Source organism: Papaver somniferum, chromosome 5 (genome assembly GCF_003573695.1).
Source record: "Papaver somniferum cultivar HN1 chromosome 5, ASM357369v1, whole genome shotgun sequence".
NCBI lineage: Eukaryota > Viridiplantae > Streptophyta > Magnoliopsida > Ranunculales > Papaveraceae > Papaver > Papaver somniferum.
In genome coordinates this window covers 77,042,157-77,064,320 of record NC_039362.1, presented here as the reverse complement: position 1 = coordinate 77,064,320, position 22,164 = coordinate 77,042,157, and the positions used below count along the sequence as shown (strand labels likewise).

The window sequence follows — 22,164 nt, the reverse complement described above, 5'->3', positions numbered from 1 at the left end:
GTAGGATCGTTGAAACACAAATGCTCAACAGACGACAGGATAAACCGATTCTCACATACCGGGATCCAAAACCAGCATCCCCTGCTAATAACGTGGGTGCGTGACCCACCGAGAGTAATTCTTGTCTCGGTTTCTTTTGCCGTTTTTATTGCGGTTTGGGTGCATCATTTTTCAAGAAATGCCGTTGTCCAAATTACTTTTGGTTCCAAAGATTTGCCAAGGGGAATCTTCAGCTTTTGGTTACTCTTTAAACATTCCAATTACTTACTTTCTTGTCCAATAATGCCTACTTGTGAGTTACCTGAAGAGAAAAATTACAGAACCTACTTTGTTGTCCAAATTTGTTGGCTAGAGTTACCAAATTATTTCTGTCTCCATCATAACTCGATGGAGTTTTATGACTACTACTACTACTAATTAGACATCATTCAGATTAGTTTTGGGCCTGTATTCATTTCAACTTTTGTTGGACAAAATCAGTTCCTTAATTTTAAAGCAATATCTTTATATAAAGAGAATAATTCATTTTTAAAAAAAATAGCAGTCCAAGAATCATTATCGTCATTGCTAAATTAAAACATAAATTATACAAAGCTTGTTTCCATTCGCAGGAACAGCCTAAGTTTTATCGAAGGCCTGTTTGATTCTGTACAAGGTCCCAAAGGTGGGGCGCTAACTATGTAAGTATGTGAGAAAATTTATTTGCCTAAAGAGAAAAAGATGGGAAATAGGTACCCAAAGCGACATTTCGTTAGGTTGTTGACATGGCTACTTGGATATGATCTTTAATCAGGTGTCGTGGTCACTGTCCTTGAAGGCCAGTTCACAAACCACTGCCAGGTGATCACTGCCCCACTTCTGCAAAGATACAAGAGAAGGATATAATGAAGCAGGATAAATAAGATGATGGTCTAAAATGCAAAGGTTATCCTCAGAAGATTACTAGGTGTGGAAGCTGTGTATTGAGGTCCCACAGATATTTTCACAGATGTGGCCTGAGAAATGTTAACGCAAAGTACCTCACTGGGAAGTCCTCTTGTTTGTCTTAAAATGTTGTCCGGCAAGGTTTCTAGAACAGCTACTGGAACAAGGTCCTCAGTATGCCTACACATAAACCACAAATAAAAATCAGCACAAAAGGCACTTCTGATACAACTAGCTGAAAGCAAGTCTTAATATAAATATGGAGTATAACTTGATTACCATATGTAATCGACAGTTCCCTTAAACTTGGAATGATATGATGTCGCCCGTGGCTCTCCATATCCATCTCTAGTATTGGATGTTCCCTGTAAAGAGGTGCAAGAATTATTACCATATGTAATTATACAGCCAAGCTTTGATGGCTAAACATGCGCAGGGATGGATGATGCAAACTTACAAACATTTTCATACATTATAGATTTCGGATCCGCTTAACATTACAAATATACAAGTGCATATTTACAGAGTATCAAAGAAAATAAAAAATTTTACAAACTGAATCGGACATGCAGTGAATCAACATATATGCATATTCTTCAGAAATCTTACAGGAACTCCCACATATGCACTGGAAAGTTTTAAACTGTGTTGAACGCAAGTGGCTTTACTACTTCCAGCTGCAATCTCTAATTCTTGTTTGCTCCAGCTAAATCTCGATGGTGTTGAAATGGGCCTTTGCCAACTGAGTCCAGGCAGTCATTTACTAGAATAAGAGAAAGAAATGTAGCTTCTATAGCCAGTATGTCTGCATCTATTCTGTTAGAGCATTTAAGGAGGTGCAAATGAATAAATAAAGAAGATCATTAAAAACCTGTTTCCATATGCCCAATGTGATCTTATGGTTTTCCAACTTGACGAATTATCAAGCTGCCCGCACATATCTCTGCGGTCATGGAGCTGGATATCCAACTGTTATTTAATGGCAATGAAGTTATAATGTTTGATTCAGAAACCAATGGATGAGTATTCCTATACACTGCAATACTATAACAAGGTTTAAGAAGTTATTACAAAAGCTCACCTCAGACGAAGCTAGAAACTGATATATTGCACTCTGGCACATGAAAATTAAAGCATAGCCCCGTTAACAAGTGAAGAAAATTCTAATTGGCATTAACAGACCTAATATGAAACTTTGTCAAGAAGAAAATACAGTGAGATGTCACCTCCGGCATGCTATTGAAGTCGCCAGCAAGCACGATTGGTATACCTCCCCATTCCCGTGATATGGTGTTGGCCTTCTCGATATATAATCGAATCTGCAAAATAATTGACAAATCCTATTGAGGTTTACACAATGTGCCAAAAAAGGTAATAGAACCGCAACAAATTGTGGTTTCTAGTGAGAAATAAATTTAGGCATCGTTCAACTTTTAGACCATACAATAAGTACCCTGATTTTTTGTCCTTTATTGCTTATAATCCTAGTATCTTAAAAGCTTTTTAACAACGAGATAGGTATAAGTGCCGATGTCCGACACAGTGATTTAAGAACTCTAAAAATGGGGATACGAGGGGTTAAGGTCAGATTAAATGTTTCGTATATTCTTCTCGAGAAAAAATTGTCAGTCTTCTCTCTCCTTTCTCTTTCTTATTCCATTTTCAAGCTATATAAAACAATGTCCCAAATATAAATGGCTAGCAGAGCCACTGCTGTGTCCATGCATGTTGGACATGGTTACCAATGTCAATTGTGTTGACACGGCCAAATTTGAAGGAAAAAGAAGGCGTCATTGTAACACAGCTTTTGAGTAATCAAGCCTAGGAAGCTGTGACATGGAAAGTCAGTATCATCCACAAACTATAACAGTATGTAACGCACCCTCTAAATCTTGTTTCAGGAGTACAACACCAAATCAAATGTCATTTATTTCCTACATATGGTACATGCCATGCATTATCCTTCCACTGAGGGTGACATTAATCGTACATCAATTAGAAATGGAATTTCACATTTGAAAAAGATGGTTCACTTTTACCTGACCCAGCTTGATATGTCCACACCTTGGATTGAAGAGCACATGTATATTTCCGACCAGTATATACCGAGTAGGCTTAGTCCTAATTCATAGAATTTCCATCAGTTACAAAATTTAGAGAATCAAATGCAAATCCAATACTGTACTTACTCGGGATGTGTTTTTTTAACACCCTTCACTAGCACAGATTAACCTACTCATAATTTCAATCTAACTAAAAGTTACACAGTAAGAAAATTATAAGTGCGATTTTATACCCTAAACACGATATACTTGTCAGACCTAGGTTCATGTAATCAAGAAAACTGATTCTTAGTGAGGATATGCTAGTTTCTTCAAAAATCTAGACTTAAATTTAGTGCTTAGGTATATAATGAAGTCCACCGAAACTTACTGTGACAGTTGGGCGTCCACATCATCATTTGAATTACTAGGATTCATCTGCATAAAAAGTGAATATAAGTAGTTTTGGCCACCCTATGAGAAGCCTAGATAAAGTGGAGTAAAATAAGCTGTAACATAAACAGCATGATTCACGGCAAACTGTAAAACTTTCGCTGACCTCCAAACATGATACACTGACACTAGCATACATTTAATTTGACACATTCAGAGATAGAATGGTAACGTGGGAGTATTATGCATAAATAAATTGGTTCATGGAAAATGAAGAAGTAAGCATAATCCAACCAATTACCAACTGAAAACAACACCAAGATTATGCGTGCAAAACTACAACGTCTCTCTCAAATACAGAAAAAATGGAACATTATGAAAGCTATTTAGAGAGGTGGATGTGGATCTAATCCGGCTTACCTTTAGAACACAAAATTGGGCAACATTCTCACGCATGTCAAACATCCGAAATACTATTTCATCTTGTTGCATAAGGGTAAATCTGATTCACACATCACTTGCGAAACGTTACATGATGAGAAGTTGAGGTTAACAAACAAACAAACACATATAAAGTGATTAAATGGTAGATATAGCAGTTTACTAGCAAATTCTAGAACAATTAACCATTCTGTTCAGTTACGCTGTTTTAAAAGTGCGCTTTGTAGTTGCGAGGAGTCGAGGACCATGCATTTACAGCAAAGTTATCGTTTCACTAGTGGGAGATTAATCTGGTGGAAGAATTCAATCCAACTCTGGTGGAAGAATTCAATTAACTCTATTGGATTAAGTGATGGTAGAAGATTAATCCTCCTACACGTACTATTGGTTCTACAATGATAAGTCCCTAACAAATTGGCTCTCGGTTTTGCAAAAAAACTAATTTATTTCTTATTCCCAACTCTCATCACACAGGATAGTATGAATAGAAAACTACAACTCCCAATCACTGGGTAGTAACACAGAACACAACACATTCACCCATCAACAAGGTCAAAAAGAAACTTTTATTAAGTTGGCAAAAGAGTCTTACAGTTCCTTTTTCCAAAATATAGCACACCCATCTGGCGCATCTCCTGTACGAGCCTAGAGTAAACAGAAACACACACACACACAATAAGGCTCAAACATTTCGTCTACCTAAAACTGCTAAGTACAATTCCATTACATATTTACAAAGCTATGATTTTAATAATACCTTGTAAACACCTTTGTAACCATCTAATTGCATAAGCTCATCCAACTCCGAAAAACGATCAACCTCCTACAGAGATAAGTCAATTGGTCAATTGAAGCATAAGAACAACACCAACTATCTCATACAGTACAATGCAATATCACAATACAAACCTGAAAGCATATAATACTCGGTGCATACTCATTCAGCTCATCACGAATTAGCTTTTTCCGTCGGTTCCAGTTTAAGAACTCCAGGGAGACATTACGGTATAAATCCGTATGATTGATAGCATTTGCAACACCCAGTATGTTATATGAAACTATAATAACCTTATCTACAAAAACCAAACATAACAATAGGTTCAATCAGAGCTGGATTTTAGGTTATAGAAATAGAGAGCCATAGAGAAAGATGGTACCTTTAAGATGGGAAGTATCATGAGAAGAGAAAACCCATTGACGATCACTACTAGTAGTCCTAGTTTGTGTTGTTTCTTGACTGACTTTTGTTTTCCTCCTCCTCTTTTTGTGTGGTTTTTTGAGTGAACTTGAAGTAAAGAGTTCTTCTTCTTGTGATGTTGAAGAAAATCTCGATTTCCTCTTTCCCATCAGAGAGAAGAAGCGCCCCCGCTGCTGCTGCATCCTTTGTGTAGGGCAAGAGTTGTGGGGAAGAAAAAGAGTAAAACTGGGGTGTATATATCCAGAATCTATTGACATAATTTCATATGCGGCGGAATATGGGAGAAATATATATAACAGCCTATCAAACAGACAAAGGGGAAACTTTGACTCGTCTGCAACATCGCTCGCGGCTTGGAAAAATGCATTCTTTTGGGAATCGTTTGAATACTATTCTTACATTTTCTGGATTACTGTTAGCTGTTCTGTGTATACTTACTACAACAATTTCCAGTAACTTCAATGAAGAAGGTCCTCCTGTTAACGCTCATGCTGAGGTATTATCACTAACAAACCCTACATTTTTTTTCCGTTTGATGCTTGAAAATCGAACTAGTTTGTTGAAATAAATCATGGGTAATTGTTATTTTTTTTCTTGATACATGAAAGATTTGTTTGAGAATTGTGGGTGTCTCCCTGTCTAGGTTATCCTGTTTGTGTAAATCCCTTTTCTTTTTTGTTTTTGGAAATTCCCAAATGTGGATCATGGTTGTTTTAATTTGATGTCAAAACCATGCTGAATTAGGTTGCAGTATGATGTAGTTTAGGTATTCAGATTGCGCAATTCTATGTTCTTTATCTTTAAGTTTGCGGAATGTCGAACAGTTTGCTTTCATTTGCATTCTTAGGGAACGAGTTACAAAGAGGTTTCTGGGATTATTCAGCAGTGATAGTTGTTGATTTCCCATCCATGGTAGCAAAGAAAGACTCCATGAGATTTCATCTCAATTTCAATAAGAACTCTTGCAAATGAGTACCTACCCTTGTTGGAGGTTAATGTATCCATTAACAATAATTTCCTAAGAACACTAGTTACGACACTTGTACTTTTGTCATCCCAAAGATGTAAAGGAATATTTTTCAGTTTAACCAAACCTAAATTGAGGTTAACATCACTTTTAAGTTTCTCATCTCTGATGTCTTTCCTTAATCTAGAATTGTTGTTATTTTGAATCGCTATCAAACTATGTTGAGTTACGGCATAGTTTTGATGTTATTTATATATTCAGATTGATTTATTCTGTGCCTTGGTTTGAAATGAATACTTACTGGAAAAGAAAGGCTGAAAATCGTAAGTGAGTGATCAAGATTAATCTAGCGTTTAACCAGTTATTGATTGGATCTCAAAGTGTCCAGAACAAGTAAAAGATTTATCATTTATCAGTGTAGGATCGAGATCCTTATCGAAGTGATTTGTATATCAGTGTAGGATCGAGACCCTGAACCCTAAAGCTTGACCTGCTGAAACTTCTCAGACGTTGGCGCTTAAACACTCTCTTTGTTTATATTCATGTTCCTTCAATTGTTAGCTGAAGTTTGTTTATCAAATGCTGGTATGAGTTGTTCTGGCATTTTGATTCAAGAGTGATCAGTAAATCAGCACATAGGAAAAGACCTAATGGTTATTTGTTGAAGATCTGTGCTGTAATCTTTCAGTCCTCAAGTTCATTGTTTACAACAAATGTTCTTCTTAATGATATAGTTAGGTAGTTGTATGTTTTTGAAGGAAAGGACTCACTATTGTTGTATAATCTCCTTGTATTCTTTTTGTTTAATTGAAAAAGAGGAGGGAGTTAAGAAGGCCTTGATTGTATGAAAGCCAAAATCAAAGGAGTCAGTATAAAGTGCATATGCTAGAACAAAAGTTTTCAAATATGAAACTTCCCACAATTAAAATACGTCCACTTGAAGGTTTCGAATTCCTTAGGTGGTCTGCCGCACGATTAGTTCTCCGTAGACAGGATTATAAATTACACAAAAGCATTGTGATGGCTGCTAAGTTTTTTCCCGGAGGTCTACAGTTGCAAGGGATTGCAGCATTTTTTAACGCAATGTTCTAGCAACTGTTTTAAAAATAAGTACTAACATACTCGTAACAGTATGTCCTTGTATTCTATTGCTTTAGGTATTCCAAAATATTGTATGAGATGACCTACATGCCGTTTGTGCTGTTTCTTCTGTCTTAAATTCCTAATTTTGTTTGGTGGAAGATTGTGTTTTGTGACTCAGTTAATTAAATCGTTCTGCGTCTTTTCAGGTTCTGAAAGTAAATCGACTTAGGAAGCAGCTGAGTGGAAACGATGAGGTGATGTCGTACTGCGTTCTGATTTCAGTTTGTGATATAGTGATACCTATCTAGGAAACATTTCGGAGCTGGTTACTGTTTTTCACTGTGTATTATAATAGGCCACAGTAGTTGAAATCTTAATATGTATTTTTGCTAAACAGGTCATCTTAGCATTGAACATTTCGATGGATTTACGATCAGCGTTTACGTGGAACACGAAGCAGGTAATCACAAATTCTTCTGTTGTATTATAGTTCAATAATTTCACTTTCTACAGTCATAGATAGATGGGTTTGAGTGCTAGGATCCTGGATATGAGGTTGGATTATCGATTTGTCCTTTTTGTGCATGTTATCGATTGTGAATCCATCTTATAGGCACAGGGGAAAAAAATCCCTAGTACGGGTTTTTCGGAACTAGATTCCAACAGTGATAGTTCTAGCCAGTCATGTGCGGTCAGCAATGCCAATTGATCCTCACAAAAGTTTGAAATGTTTAGGTGTATGACCGTACAAGACTAAAATAGCGGCCCTTCTGATAACGTAGCTACAAACCAGATGCTTTCCTGATATATCAACTTGGTATTTTTATGTGCATAATGGTTTTTGTGAACGACGGTAATTGACACTGACCTTTGTCATTAACTTCACTTTGTTTTCAGGCTTTTGTCTTTGTAGCGGCTGAGTATGAAACTGCTAAGAATTCTGTTAATCAGGTTACTCTCCACCCAATTGCTTATTATGTAACTTTTGCTTTGATCATGTATGTGTTCAACCAAATTCACTGTGCCAACTTAGATGTCTAAGATATTCTCGACGTCATCTTTGCTTGTTTCAGTCGATAAAGTAACTTCTGGCTCTAGTTTAGGCGAAAAAATTCCAAGGAGAAAATTGTGATATTTTCTTGAGTTTATTGCTGGAATGCATTTTGACATTTAGCTTAGATGAACCGTGTTTTCTAGATTCTGTGCCATTTCATACCTCTATTGTTCTCTTTAATGGATTGTGAAAATACAGGAAATTGTGTTTATTATGTTTGGCAGCTGGTTTTATCCTTTTGTGTTTTCACATGATTCCAGTATTTGATTAGATCCCAACTATTCTCGCTTGTCTTCAGGTCTCATTGTGGGATCACATAATTTTGGACAAGGACCACGCCAATATTCAAACCCAGGTCACCACCAAGTATTCCTTGATAGATCAGGTATTTCTTGTACTAAGCCTTATACTTGCCCAAATGTTGAAATATTCTATCCATCTCTCTACTAGAGTTGTAATGATTGATTTACTATTCAGGGAAGCAATCTTCGTGGTAAGGAAATCAAGTTTGTGCTCCACTGGTATGTTATGCCAAAGATAGGTAAAACAATTGAAAAGCAGGTGGTAATGTCTGACTTCCGTCTACCTGAAGCATACACATAGTATGTCTTCCTGTTTGCAATAGTCTTGTCACAGTTTTTTAGTTCATTTAAGCAATGTAGAAACTCCTAGATTCTCTTGCTTTCCCCATGTAGGGTTTTGATCATCCCCATAGTGAGACGGGTAAAACAAGAATGTTAACTGTTATGCATCACAGATTCAGTGTAGTGTTGATCAGTTCCATGAACAGTTGATCTCTCTCTTCTTTTTTTTGTTAAAAAAGAAAAAGATAAAAAAGAACAGTTGATCTCTTGTGCATCACAAATTCAGTGCAGGTGGAGATGCTCTTTTTACGCTACACCAGTAATTCCAAGTTACTGCGGCTGTGCTTGGTATATGCAAATATTCATAGGCAAAATCTGATTTCCGGGTGCTTGATAGCAACTTTTGAATTGCAAGATTTTGATAATGATTTGACTAGGAAGAATAACCGATACCATAATTTCCATTTCTAGCAACTTATCCGGTGAAATCTCGTTGCCACCACTGTCATTTGTTGTATTGAAAAGAAATACTAGGTTTAAGAAAAGTGCACCAAGCACCATCCAGTATTTGCACATGCAAAGTTTTCTAACAAAAAAAAGAGTAATGCATTTGCCATAGTTTGAAGCAGCCAAATTTCCTACCCGTACATAGCATTTGAAATAAACCCACAACCAAAATATGTATGATGTATAAGCTCTACCGCCACCGTCAAGTCCTTCCGTGGAACTTGTATCTTACATGGTAACACCATTAATGGAGTGCAATGCTGCAAATGTAAACCCCAAACAAACATCCATTTAGTATGTTTTTCGTTCCTTCGCGACCAGTTCCATGGTTCATTGTAGAGCTTAATGGTACTGGTAGTTCGGTACTCGAAGTGAAACACTAGTTTTCCAGCACTCCAAGAGAAGCCAACTAAATGGGGTATTTGAACAGTTGAACTCGTACAAAACTTGATTTCCATTACACAATTAACACTCGAGGATATCCCTCAGTACTCTGCGGCGCTAGGGATATCTCCGCCGCGCTATAGCGTGGATTTAATGCAGAACTCCTAGAATTTGGAACCATTCAAAACTGAAACTGGTGGGTTCATTTCTGCATTCTTCATCTTCTCTTCTTTTCCCTTCGATTACCTGGTGTTAGCCCCTGTAAAACCCCTTGCAGAAAAATGGCGATAGCCAGGTATGTTGCATCTTCAACTCTCTCACGAATTCGTGCTTTGGCTCTGCTTTCTATCTCTCAATCTCAACTCTACACTCTTCTCTCAGTCACACGACAACAACAACAAAACCCTAATCTCCCTCCCAATTTTTCTCTCATTCGTCATATATCTACCTCCACTAGTCTTTCCATTCGCCATAATACCCGAGCTGAAGTGAAAACAGAGCTAGAATCAAATGATAACTTCAATCTCAACCCTAACCTTAGAACTAAAACAAGAACTCCAATGGAGAAACAGTTCGAGACTTGGGTTGATAAATTAAAACCTAAATTCACACCTGATGATGTTAATGAGGCTCTTAAATCACAATCAGATCCTGATCTTGCTCTAGATATCTTCAGGTGGAGTGCTTTACAGCGTAATTACAAACACAATCATATCACTTATCTTACCATGATACAAATTGTAGCTTCAGGGAAACAATTTAAACATACAGAAACTCTTATTGATGAAGTACTTGCTGGAGCTTGTGCTGTTAATTTACCTCTTTATAATTATATGATTCAGTATTGTTGTTCGCGGAAACCTTTGTTCAATCGTGCCTTTGATGTTTATAAGAAATTGTTGAATTCGAAAGAGTGTAAGCCATCATTAGAAACATTTACAATGTTGTTGAATACTATACTTAGGAGATTCAGTAAGTTGAATGTTTCTTATGTGTATTTGCATGCTGTCCGGTCGTTGCTTAAGCAAATGAAGATTTCAGGTGTGATTCCTGATACTGTTGCGTTGAATTATATCATAAAAGCTTATTCTATGTGTTTGGATATGGATGAAGCGATCAAGGTGTATCAAGAAATGGGGTTGTATGGATGTGAACCAAATGAGTATACGTATAGTTATCTTGCAAAGGGTTTATGTGAGAAAGGAAGAGTAAGTGAAGGTGTTGATTATTATAAGGAGATGAGAGAAAAAAAAGGTTTAGTTCCTACTAGTAGCACTTATATGATTCTTATCTGTAGTCTTTCGATGGAGCGAAGATATGAAGAGGCTACTGAGATTATGTTTGACATGTTGAAAAATTCTATGGTTCCTGATCTTTTAACTTATAAGACTTTACTCGAAGGAATTTGTAGGGAAGGAAAGGAGGATGAGGCTTTTGAGCTTCTGGAGGAAGTGCGAAAGAAGCAGGGTTCAATGGGGGATAGAACTTATAAGAATATACTGAATGGATTGCATTTTGTGAGTCAAGAGTAATTGATCATTAATGCATTGTAATTGTGTGTTCAGAGTTTTGTTCCAGTGCAATCGTATTTAGATTTCATAACAGATTATCAAGGTTTTTGAGTCTCTCCATGTATACGATTTTTAGGATTTTAAATCCTTGATAGACAAGCTTTGAATGATTTGGTTGAATTGCTTTCAAATGGAATGTGGGTTCTTGGACTTGCCAGTCTTAATTTAAAATGTTGGACTGAGGGGGATGGAAAAACAATGGGACAGCAGAATTACCATACTTCTGTTAGGTGTTTGTTGGATCTGTGCATATTCATGATCGACTTCCTGGTCTGCACAAAATGATGGCATCTACAGATGCTTTGGTCAGAGGAAAACGATCACCTGGGGTGCAATCTGGGTCTTGAAGGAATTTCAGCTACTAGGAAGCGGATTGAATATAAAGAAAAACTAATCTTTTCAGATCATTGTGTACAGTATTCTTTGTCCTCTAAAATAAGTCTAGGTTCTAGACATTGCTTTCTAGCCTAATTGCTCTAACTGCAATGTTCCTTTTGGGTATCAGTTCGCGGACATTATCCCATTTTCTGGTAATGGTTAATGATTTCTGAAAAGTTTATCCATGGTTTCTTTCCCAGGTCGAGGAGAATTATGGTGACCCATTTATTTCTCAAAGTCAGTTTTGGTCTATGTGTACTTTGAGGTCTGGTAGTGGAACAATCGTCTTTTTATAAAGCAGCAATGTCTTTCTTTCTTTTTCTTCCCGATGGAACAGATGTGCGTGTCTAGTTTCATAGTTTGTGATACCATGATGTTGAAGATTTTACTTTGTACTCTGTATCAAGTGCAAATAGAACATGCATCACAAAGTTTGCAATAAAGTGTGGATGCAGTTGTTTCGTCTCTTAAAAGATCAAAATGTTTATTCTTAAGCTAACAGGTGCTGCAACAATTATTACTGGGAAACATAACACAATCCACGCAAATATAAATTTGCAACTGGTTGAAATTGTTGAGATAATATTATTGCAGAGAGAGCTTCAGAGAAACCCCTTGTCTTGGAAGCTTTTGATGCAATCTTCAAACATTTCAGGTATAGTTTTGAAAGAAGGGAGCCCCAGTTGATGAATCTTGCTACAGTCCATGCTATGTGGATTATCATCTCCTATCCGGTCATCGTACCTACAATGATATAAACAACTTACATACATAGAAAAACTTGTACCGTATATTAACAAATTATAGAGTGATATTGCTTTGTTCTTGATATTATGTGTTTTCTACTCACTTGTTCTCAAATGGATAGGATGGGTACTTGGACTTGAGCATTTCTATGATCTCTGAGAAGTTGGCCACAGAACTCGAACATATAAGCCTGCCTGATGCTTTGCTCTCTTCCATGGCTAAGATGTGGGCAGCAACTACGTCATTGATGTGCACAAATCCCACTGTAAATTTTGGATAGTTGCCCTTGACTCCTAATCAAGAAATTGGGCAAGTTACTCACGAGTAAAACCAGGCTTTCACAGGTAAAAAGAGATCAAGAGAGCGATATATTATTGTAACCTTTAATGATTCCCAATATCAACTGAAGTGTGCTTGTTGGAGAGGGAGCAATCAACGGACCCACTACGAAAGATGGGTTCACTACCACAAGATCAATTCCGCACTCCTTGGCCAGTTTCCAAGCCTCTTGCTCAGCTAACGTCTTCGTGTAAGGATACCATAGCTGCAGTTTAGGTATATTAAGCGACAATATCTATTTATGCTAACTAAGATGTTGGTTTATGTTTGTGTTGGAGTGTTGAGTTTCAATTTGCTATTTGCTGCAAAAATCAGGAGAAACTTACGTTGTATTTTTTGCAGTACTCGAGATCACTCCAGTGTGATTCATTTAGAGGGGAAACCTGTTGAACGTCGGAGCGGTATCTGACAGCTGAACAAGAAGAGGTAAGCACAACTCTCTTAATGGAACTTGCTTTAGAGCATGATTTCAACACATTCCCTGTACCCTTTATACTTGGGTCGATCAAAGTTGCCTGTCAGTAGCCAACAAGGCAACAAGTTATACATGATAAGTCTTTCACATCAACTAGTAAACATAGTTTTGTCAGAGATTTGCCTGAATGTCATTGTTGTAAGGCACGAGGACGGGGGATGCTGTATGGAAGACACCATCTACGCCATTTACAGCATCATCGAAACTCCCGTCAACCATAAGATCAGCTTTAACCAGCTTTAGTCTCTCCTTAGCTCCAGCCATCTCCCAAAGAAATCCAACCTTTTCCACATTGTCTATCCAGGAAAAAATGAGAAACAAAGTGAACGAAGACCAGATAAACAAGATGCACAATGTGTAGTTATATGGAGCTTGAACAGCCACAGGTCCGTAAGTAACTTGTCCGATTCATTTAGGTCACTTTGTGAAATTTGCATTGTTAGTTCCAGATGACTGGTCCATCATAAATATTTTTTTGCTTACTAGTAGTGGGTCAGCTCTCATCCTGGTGCCTATCTTTGTCTCTCCGGGGAGGGGACAACAAAACAGAGATAGTCCCATTCTGATATTAATACACCATACCAGTTAATATTATTGCGCAATTTTGACATGTATATCCATTTATTACTTCCATTTCTCACCAATCTCTCATATTTTGAATGATGAAAAATAAACCAAGAAGATTCTCATAAGAAGCAATATTGCCAAAAGGAGATTGAAATAGCAAACCTGGGTCTCGCACTGTTGCTCTAACTCGGTGGCCTTTCTCAAGTAATCCTTTCACTATGTATGAAGCTATGAATCCAGTCCCTCCTGTTACACAGTACTCAGCCATTCTCACTCTCTGTGTTTCTTTTTCCGACTCTTCCTCTCTCTCTTTCCCCACTCTGCTTCAGCAAATACTGCACTGTTGCTCTTTCTACTAGACAACATAAATGGGATCTCAGTTACCACATGGGAAAGTGAGTCTTCAAATTAAATATTGTGTGACTGAGTTGTTGGTTTGTGTTAGATGCATCACGCACTGTACTTCTCAATTAATTCAACCTTTTCCGCACCAAAAATAAATAAATAATAAAATTATTATTATACAAAGCCCGGTGTTCTCTGTGTGCGTCAGTCAGGAGTCAGGACTCAGAAGATTTTTTGGGGACTACTCAAAAAGGATGGGGACTACTTTGTGATATAAATGTTCATCCCTACATTATAAGGGGTGTCTTAAAAGATTAGGAAAGACTAATCTGTCCTTATTCTAATTAAGGTTATAACTAACTCTAATAACCCACTAATCTAACTCACTATCCACTAATCCAACCCACTAATTAAACCCTAATTAAAATCTAATTTAAAACCTAAAATCAGTTTCAAAACTGATTCTTTTTTTTTCTTTATCTTCTTCCTCCTCTTCCTCTTATTCTTCTTCTTCGTCAACATCGCAACATCGACGTTAATCGTCGATTCGAAAAAATTTCATCGTCGATTAATCAATCTTTATAAGCAATGCATGCCAAGAACACACCCAGACAACCAGGATTGAGTCCGGAACTCCCACATATAGTGAATCTCCCAAAAGAATTGCTAAAGCTCAAAGAACTTGAAGAACCGTTTACAGGCAAAATCAATCATCCAACCGCAAAACAGAAGTCCGATTCAAGTGAAATGCAAATCCGCGGGTAATTTCCTTTATACCCATTCTTTTCAATTCGTTATTTGTTGAAGAAATCAATTAGAAATCATCAAAACCCATTCAAGATGGCAGTTACAGTTGATAGTTCGGTTAGGAGAATGTTTTTTGTAACCCTATAATTGATAACCGAACTTTCAAAATAAGAACAGTTCGGTGTGCTTGCAACTATAAGACTAATATCTGTTTACCGAACTATATAGTTCGGTATGCTCGCAAAAAAATTTCTCGTAACCGAACTCGATATTTCCTTTGGAAGAATGAGTTCGGTTTTGTCGATAATTTGTCTCAGTAACCGAACTTTTGGAATAGTTAGTTCGGTGTGCTCGCATAAAAAACTCTCGTAACCGAACTCAATTTTTTAAAGGTAAAGACTGAGTTCGGTTTTGGCGTTAGTTTTTTTGGCTAACCGAACTTTTGAAATATTTAGTTCGGTTTCCTTGCATTTTTTTTCTTTTCAGGTAACCGAACTATTGTCTGTTAAGTGTTGTGTTTACTTTATTCTTTAGTTCTATTTCCTATTTCATTTGATAACACAATATTCTCTTATGTTTAGCTAATACTTTGGTTTTTATTCATTAGGAACAAAGGAAAAAGATTGAGACAACAAGTAGATGAGGATTTGAAAACTCCCACCCCTCGCGGAGCAAAACATTTAGATTTCCGAAAGCGTGGTACCACAAATGCTAAACATGGAGGGGTCTTGTTACCCGAAGTCAACCAAGATAATGTTCGTGATGTAATTCAAGATGTCAATGAAAAGGTGATGGAGAATGATGATGAAGAAGAGACTGATGATGAAGAAGAGCAAGAAAATGAAGAGGTTGAACAACAAAGAGAAGATGTTGAGAATGTAGACGAAGAAGAACTAGGATCTGACAAAGAAGGAGAAGGACAAGAGGAGGAAGACAATGAAGAGGCGGGAGACGATGAAGAGGAGGAAGAGGAGCAAGAGCCTGATGATGAAGAAGAGCAAGAAATTGTTCCTGTTGTGGAGAAAAGGAAGCCGAAGCCGCCTAGCAAAAGATACTCACACATTCCCCCTGATAATTTGTGTTTGGATCCAGTGGACCCAACTTATGGTACTCCAAATGATGGAGGGGCAACATTGTTTGAGTACAAACACTCATGGGCTGCGAAGATCTATGCGACAAAGGTATCCTTTAAGTTCATTATTTAACAAAACGTAATTTTTTTTTGGTTTAACTCAGAAAACGTAATTTTTTGGTTTGGGAGATGTTTCGTCAAGTATTAATAGTGTTATGTTCTTTTCGTAGGATCATAAGGATGCAGTTCGTGTTATTAAACGTCAAAATGGGATCTTTCTAAGGAGTGTTCCGAGTTTCAAGCGAAGGTTAAAGAATGTGTGTTATACAAAGCTATTGAGTTAGCACATGCTTATTTTGACGCTGTTGCGATATCCGCATTTCTCGAGAGGCATTATCCTGAGACATATACAATGCATCTTCCATTCGACAAGATGGCAATTACTCCCGATGATTGCCATAATATCACCGACCTACCATTGGAAGGTAAATGTCTTCGAGAAGGCTACAACCCCTCGATGAGTTATGAAGCTCTTGAAGCACTGGCTCAAAAATGTCTAGGATGGGATGCAAGAAAGTCTCAATGTGAGTTTAGATGTTCAGTGAGGTCCCCTAAAAAAGGCGATGAGTATAATGCATATGAGGCAAATGGAGCAAAAAAGAAGACGGTGAAGAAATTCAAGTTGGTTAAGTTGAAGGCAGAATTTTCTGAGACCAAAAAGAAGGTAGCGAAAGGAAAGTTGGTGATGGACGCGGAGACCCTTAGGCATCATGTCACCGCTTATTGGTTATATATGCTAGGAACTGTCATTTTCCCCGACACTTCTGGAAATAGGGTGGATGCACATTATCTACGGCTTTTGGAGGATCTCGATGAGATGAACAATTACTCTTGGGCCACTAGTGTGCTTGCTTTTGTTTTAGAAGAGATGAGCAAAGAGTCGAGGATTAGGTGTAATCAAATTGGAGGTTACTTAACTCTTGTTCAGGTGAGTTTTTCTACATTGTTAATTAGCAAATTATTCGCTAAATTTTTCTACTTCCAATTAAATTTTCGTGTACGTGGATATTTTTGTAGGTTTGGATTTACGACCACTTCCCTAAATTGGGATTGGGTTCAGAAAAGAAACCTTATCCCTATGACCAACCTACAGCAGGAAAGTGGTTGTTTTTGGACGCACAAAAGAAGTCCAAAGAAGAGCAGTTGATTTAGTTGAGGGAGAGATTGGATGAACTTACGGTGAACGATGTGGTATTTCACCCATACGACCCTCCCAATGATGTCTCAGTAGATGAAGAAGAAGTGAATGCTTTCTCTCAAGTCGCGCCTTACTATGAACCAATTTGGCATCCTAATGGCTACACAAAATATAATCCAAGGAGAATACTAAGACAACTTTGTTGCGTCCAAATGGATCCCGACGTGGAGCAAGAAAATTTCACTTTGCAGGTTCAAGGAACAAAGAACTCCGATAAGTATTTTGAGCCAAAACATGAACCAACTCATGCGGTAGCACATTGGAATGCACTTACTACCTACCACGTAACACAAGCTGATTTTGTACCTTGTGAGGGAGATGTAACTGCTTGTGATGAAGATTATATGGAGTTTTATGAAGAAATTAGTCATCGTTTTGTGATAAATAAAGAACAACAAGTTATATATGATGCAGCGAAGGCAAAGTCAAAGGAGAGGGAGGCTAAGAAAGCTCAGAAGGAGGTGCCTATTTGTGGAGAAGAAGCTAAAAGGTTATGGGATAATGTGGTCGGAAAAATTTCTTTCTCTTATACATTTCGGTTGTTTCAAACTATTGGAAAAATATTTACTAGTGCTTAATATTGGAATTAGGTGTTGAAGGGTTCAAAATTGTTGAAGCAATGGATGACTAAAATCAAAACTGGAGAGCCGATGGATTCAAAAGAACAAACCGCCTACTACAAGCAGTGGGAGGGTCTCATAACTAAAAGAATGATGGAGCCAAGTAGGTGTAAGAAATTAAAGAGGGGTCGACAACAAGGTGAAGGTTCAAGTCGCGCTGTGGACGAAACCGGTGGAGGAGACGAAACCCCAAGCGATGAGAAAGTTCGTCCCAAAACTCATGGTAAACAAGGAGGTGGCAAGAGAGGTCGTAAAAGTGGTCGTTAGTGACTTCGTATGATTTTAGTTTCAAAAAACGTCTTAGTTATGGATTTCGTATGGATTAATTTGGTGTGTTTGTGTTTTTTAAACAATTACTTGAGGATTTCGTAATTTGGTATGTATAACACTTTTATATTTGTTTTAGAAACTTGTTTGTGTTTTCAATTTTTATTGGGTTTGTGTTTTCAATGTTATAAGAATGAAATGTTGAAATACAGATACAAGTTCGGTAACCTGCGATAAAATACTGATCACCAAACTATGAGTTCGGTGACCTAGTAAAATAACACCAGCTTACCGAAGTCCCAGTTCGGTTACCTCGCTATATTTTTACTGGTTACCGAAATTATATGTAGGATGAAGCAGTGAGCTTTGATCCAATAGATATTAGTTCGGTTAGCAGATCATTATAGCTTAGGTCACTGAACTCTTATCTGGATACTCAATTTTTTGTTATTTGACATGTTGGAAAAGACATTCTCTTGAATCATAAATCACATGGACCAGCTCTTAGGTTTGTTTTGGAGTGTTTTTGGAATCATATATGTGTTCAGTTTGGCTGTGAGCCTTCATTATAAAGTTCGGTTATATCCACTTTTTATGCTAAAAACGAACAAAAAGTTCGTTGGAAGATCAAATTCCTATAGGTCACCGAACACTACTATGGAGACTCAAATTTTTGGTGTTTTCCATGTCTGAAAAGGGATTCCAGTAAAGCAGAAATCATATACACCAATTCTTAGGTTTGTTTTGGAGTGTTTTTGGAATCGTATATATGATCACTTTGGCTGTGAGCCTCCACAAATAAGTTCGGTGACGACATGTGTTTATCTGTCAACCGAAATTATTATTGGGCTAGATCGCAAATTTTTCACTCCTCACCGAACTAGTTATTTTGAAATTTAAATATCCTTTATTTGACACAAATCTAGTACATACTTTTAAAATTATGTACTATATATCAAGTAACGGCTAATTTTATAGCCGTTATACACCCAAGTGGTATATATATATGTGTTTCATGGTTAACGTTTTGTTTCAAAATGTCCTAAAAATGGCAGCTACTACTCCTAAATTTACTCTAGTAGAAGATCTTTCTCTTTGCAGGAACTTCATATTATACTATCCAAAGAGGGGTGAAGAACGAAGAATGAATGGAAGAATGAGTCAAAGTTATTGGGGCAAAATTCATGAGGAATTCACCATAGACACAACAAACCCCTATAACTGTGATCAATTAGCTTTGTTCATTCGATTTGAAAATATTAGAGAACGAGTTGTGGAATTTATGGCTTTATTTCGTATTGTAAGGCGGTATCGACTTAGGGGTGAAGGATTCGGTGAAATCATTTTAACATCAAAAAACGAATGGCGAAGGTGGAAGAGAAAGGATTTCAAATATGAATATCATTTCCGCCTCCTTAAAGACTTTTTCGTAATGCGTTTCGGATATTAGATGGTACGTGATTTGATTTTGGAAAGTCCTGTAAGAGTTCGACATTGTCCTGTAATTTCACTTCCAAAACCGAACTTTTGTCTATTAAAGTTCGACAATGTCTTGTAATTTCATTTCCTAACCGAACGTCAATGTCAAATTCTTAGTTAAAATGTTAAGCTACTGAACTGCAGTTTGGTAGCCTGTTAATATTTATCTTCGTAACTGAACCTATTATTCGGTTACCTGGTGAATTTTGTGACATCACCGAACTTTGATTCGGCAGACTCGATATTTGAATCCGCCAACCTAACTCTCTTCTGGAAACTACATAAATTACAAACATTTACTCAAAAACTAATAAAACTTTTCAAAAAACATATCCATTGATAAGCATACTTAGTTCCATTACATGTGTTATTTAATCATCATCAAGTGAAATTTCACAATTTCTTCCGACTTCTTCAAAGCATTCCACATCTCCATGTTAGGCTCGTACATAATACACCAACCCAACATTCTATCCGCATTAAATGCAGGCCAATAAGAGGTTGCACATATTGGAGGCAATGGACAATCGGGTTTTAACTGGAAGCCTATAAAGTGGTTGTTGTTAACCAATGCCATCACACATCTCCTTCGTTTGAGTTTCTCGACACATAAGGTTGTTTTCGGCGTGAAGGTGAAACTTGCATGTTTTGAGAAATAATGAACCACACAATTGAATGCATCAGCGATTAAGTGTCCACATATAGGCATGCTCATCCAATAATCCGATGTAATCAGATGGCCCCCATGAAGACGACGTTGATACCTAACAAATTCCTCATTGATATTACCTTCACGATCCCACAACATTGTCTTGTAAAAGGCCGGATTATCCTTTAGTTTGGACAACAACCTCTGCCTTATATGAGTGATTCCACACCCATTATATCGCTTCGCACCTTCGATGAAAGGCCCAAGTTGTTGATTCACAACATGAAAACCACAATTACCATCCGAAGGAACGTCGTCGGTGGAAATAACATAGTCTCTAATGTATATAGGTATCTCATTCAAATAGTCTTTATTTGGAGCCTCAACCTTCACGTATAGGGAATATGGTTGGATGGGGCACATTGGAGACTTAAGCTTCACGTCGACGAAAGAAGTTTGTCTTGGTTGTGATGGACACATCAGACCTTTTTTCTTCAAATGTCGCTCACTTGTTTCGCCTTTCTCCTCAATACTCCTACCCCGTTTCTTGGTTTTCTCCAAGTACATTGCCGCGGTATATTCATGGCTACAAGGATCTCTAGTATTTTCGTTTTGATCACTTTTCTTCTTACGTAACACCTTTGCATGTTCTCGTAGTTGCTTTTTAGTTTCTTTTTTGCTTGGTCTACCTTTCAGTTTGCCTTTTGCCGGTTCATAAACATTCTCTTGCGTTTGTGGATATATGATTTTCCTCATGTCATCCCAAAAGATTTTTTTTTGGAGCTTGTTCATGCCACGATACATCTCTAGTACGGTTCTACCCATTTCATTATCACCAAACTCTTCTTCGGCTTCTTCTTCCTTTAGAGGAGGGATGAAACTTAGATGCTTCCAAAATGGATCAATGTCGCTTAAAGGGATTACGCTATGCTCATAGTTGATTATCATATGGCGACAAGGTAGTCTCATAGACTTCTTCATGTTACATACACACACCTCATCCGCCTTGGTTTCCCACTTATCAATCAACTCGACTTCTATAATCAACAACTTCATACATTGCCGAGATACGTTGTAATGGATCCCCTTGAACAATGGGTTGTCGGCATATTTTCCTTTCATTTTAAATATACGGCTTTTTTGGAACTTCTCTTTGATTCTATCAATGTCGCGCTTGAAGTAATTTTCCATAGTAGTCCACACGGTTACGAAGTTATCAACACATCCAAAGAGACTCTTCTTAAACCGGTGGTGAGCCGACTCAACTAAACTTGTCGCTTGATTCCCAAAGTGTTTATATTGGTTGGTATAGGCATAAAAAAACCTCTCTTTGTATGGTTCCAACCATTGGCGAAGAACATACGATACAACACCGGGGTAATCGGGAGTATCCCAATGGGCAATAAAACCCTCAAGATTTAGATAATACTCTTCCTCGGTAAGCGACCAACACAATGCTTCCCATTCACCGTTGAATGCAACCCATTTAGCGTAATTTTCATCTTATTGTTTTCAAGTTTCTCTTTTGCATCCGCTCTTTATTTTTCCGGTAGCATCTTAATTTCTTCATATCCTATTTTCTTGGGTGGAAAAATTATTGGCTTGCACCTATTCATCAAATTACACCATATATGGAACATACAAAGCATATTATGTGCTAGTGGGAACACTTCCTCTATTGCATTCATCAACGCGACATCATTATCCATCACTATAACCCCGGGGATATCATCACCTCGGAAGATTGCCTTAACTTGTTGTAGTGCCCAAATGTAACTAGGTTCTTGCTCATCTCTTAAGAAACAAAACGCCACGGTAAACGGTGACTTTGTTGAAGTACTCCCAACAATATTCAACAATGACATCTCGTACTTGTTCGTCTTATAAGTGCAATCCATTATTAGAACTTGATGAAAGCTTTGAGCCAGTTGGACACTCGTCGGATGCGCAATAAAGAGTTGTGTTATCTCTCCTTCCGAATCCACATCCTTTTGAACCGCATAGTTTTTCTCTTGGGCCAAAAGAAACAATTGTTGCATTACTTTTCTATCTTTCCATTCCTTCCTTTTAATT

The 22,164-nt window shown here is 37.4% G+C and overlaps 5 protein-coding genes across 5 annotated transcripts; 2 read left to right on the top strand and 3 right to left on the bottom strand.

Moving 5' to 3' along the window:
- Positions 1–538: 538 nt before the first annotated feature.
- LOC113281966 (carbon catabolite repressor protein 4 homolog 5-like) lies at positions 539–5,281 on the bottom strand. The gene is made up of 14 exons (XM_026530881.1): positions 4,958–5,281; positions 4,710–4,873; positions 4,558–4,623; positions 4,393–4,445; positions 3,780–3,861; positions 3,358–3,404; positions 2,964–3,045; positions 2,151–2,243; positions 2,006–2,038; positions 1,796–1,893; positions 1,534–1,666; positions 1,204–1,289; positions 1,020–1,104; positions 539–858 (listed from the first exon to the last, which is right to left on the bottom strand). The coding sequence occupies exons 1-14, from the start codon at positions 5,253–5,255 to the stop codon at positions 790–792; spliced, it is 1,389 nt and encodes a 462-aa protein (XP_026386666.1). The 5' UTR covers positions 5,256–5,281; the 3' UTR covers positions 539–789.
- On the top strand, positions 5,260–8,967 carry LOC113281967 (signal peptidase complex subunit 3B-like). Its single transcript, XM_026530882.1, has 6 exons — positions 5,260–5,494; positions 7,255–7,302; positions 7,446–7,508; positions 7,946–7,999; positions 8,401–8,487; positions 8,580–8,967. The coding sequence occupies exons 1-6, from the start codon at positions 5,264–5,266 to the stop codon at positions 8,703–8,705; spliced, it is 609 nt and encodes a 202-aa protein (XP_026386667.1). The 5' UTR covers positions 5,260–5,263; the 3' UTR covers positions 8,706–8,967.
- Positions 8,968–9,670: 703 nt separating this feature from the next.
- Positions 9,671–11,330, top strand: LOC113281964 (pentatricopeptide repeat-containing protein At3g25210, mitochondrial-like). Its single transcript, XM_026530879.1, has one exon. It carries the CDS (start codon positions 9,859–9,861, stop codon positions 11,107–11,109), a length of 1,251 nt encoding a protein of 416 aa, XP_026386664.1. The 5' UTR covers positions 9,671–9,858; the 3' UTR covers positions 11,110–11,330.
- Positions 11,331–11,491: 161 nt separating this feature from the next.
- On the bottom strand, positions 11,492–14,018 carry LOC113281965 (tetraketide alpha-pyrone reductase 2-like). The gene is made up of 6 exons (XM_026530880.1): positions 13,817–14,018; positions 13,211–13,383; positions 12,939–13,127; positions 12,655–12,817; positions 12,377–12,566; positions 11,492–12,270 (listed from the first exon to the last, which is right to left on the bottom strand). Exons 1-6 carry the CDS (start codon positions 13,920–13,922, stop codon positions 12,129–12,131), a joined length of 963 nt encoding a protein of 320 aa, XP_026386665.1. The 5' UTR covers positions 13,923–14,018; the 3' UTR covers positions 11,492–12,128.
- Positions 14,019–19,809: 5,791 nt separating this feature from the next.
- On the bottom strand, positions 19,810–21,282 carry LOC113279207. The gene is made up of 2 exons (XM_026527908.1): positions 20,391–21,282; positions 19,810–20,339 (listed from the first exon to the last, which is right to left on the bottom strand). The coding sequence occupies exons 1-2, from the start codon at positions 21,280–21,282 to the stop codon at positions 19,810–19,812; spliced, it is 1,422 nt and encodes a 473-aa protein (XP_026383693.1).
- Positions 21,283–22,164: the final 882 nt, after the last annotated feature.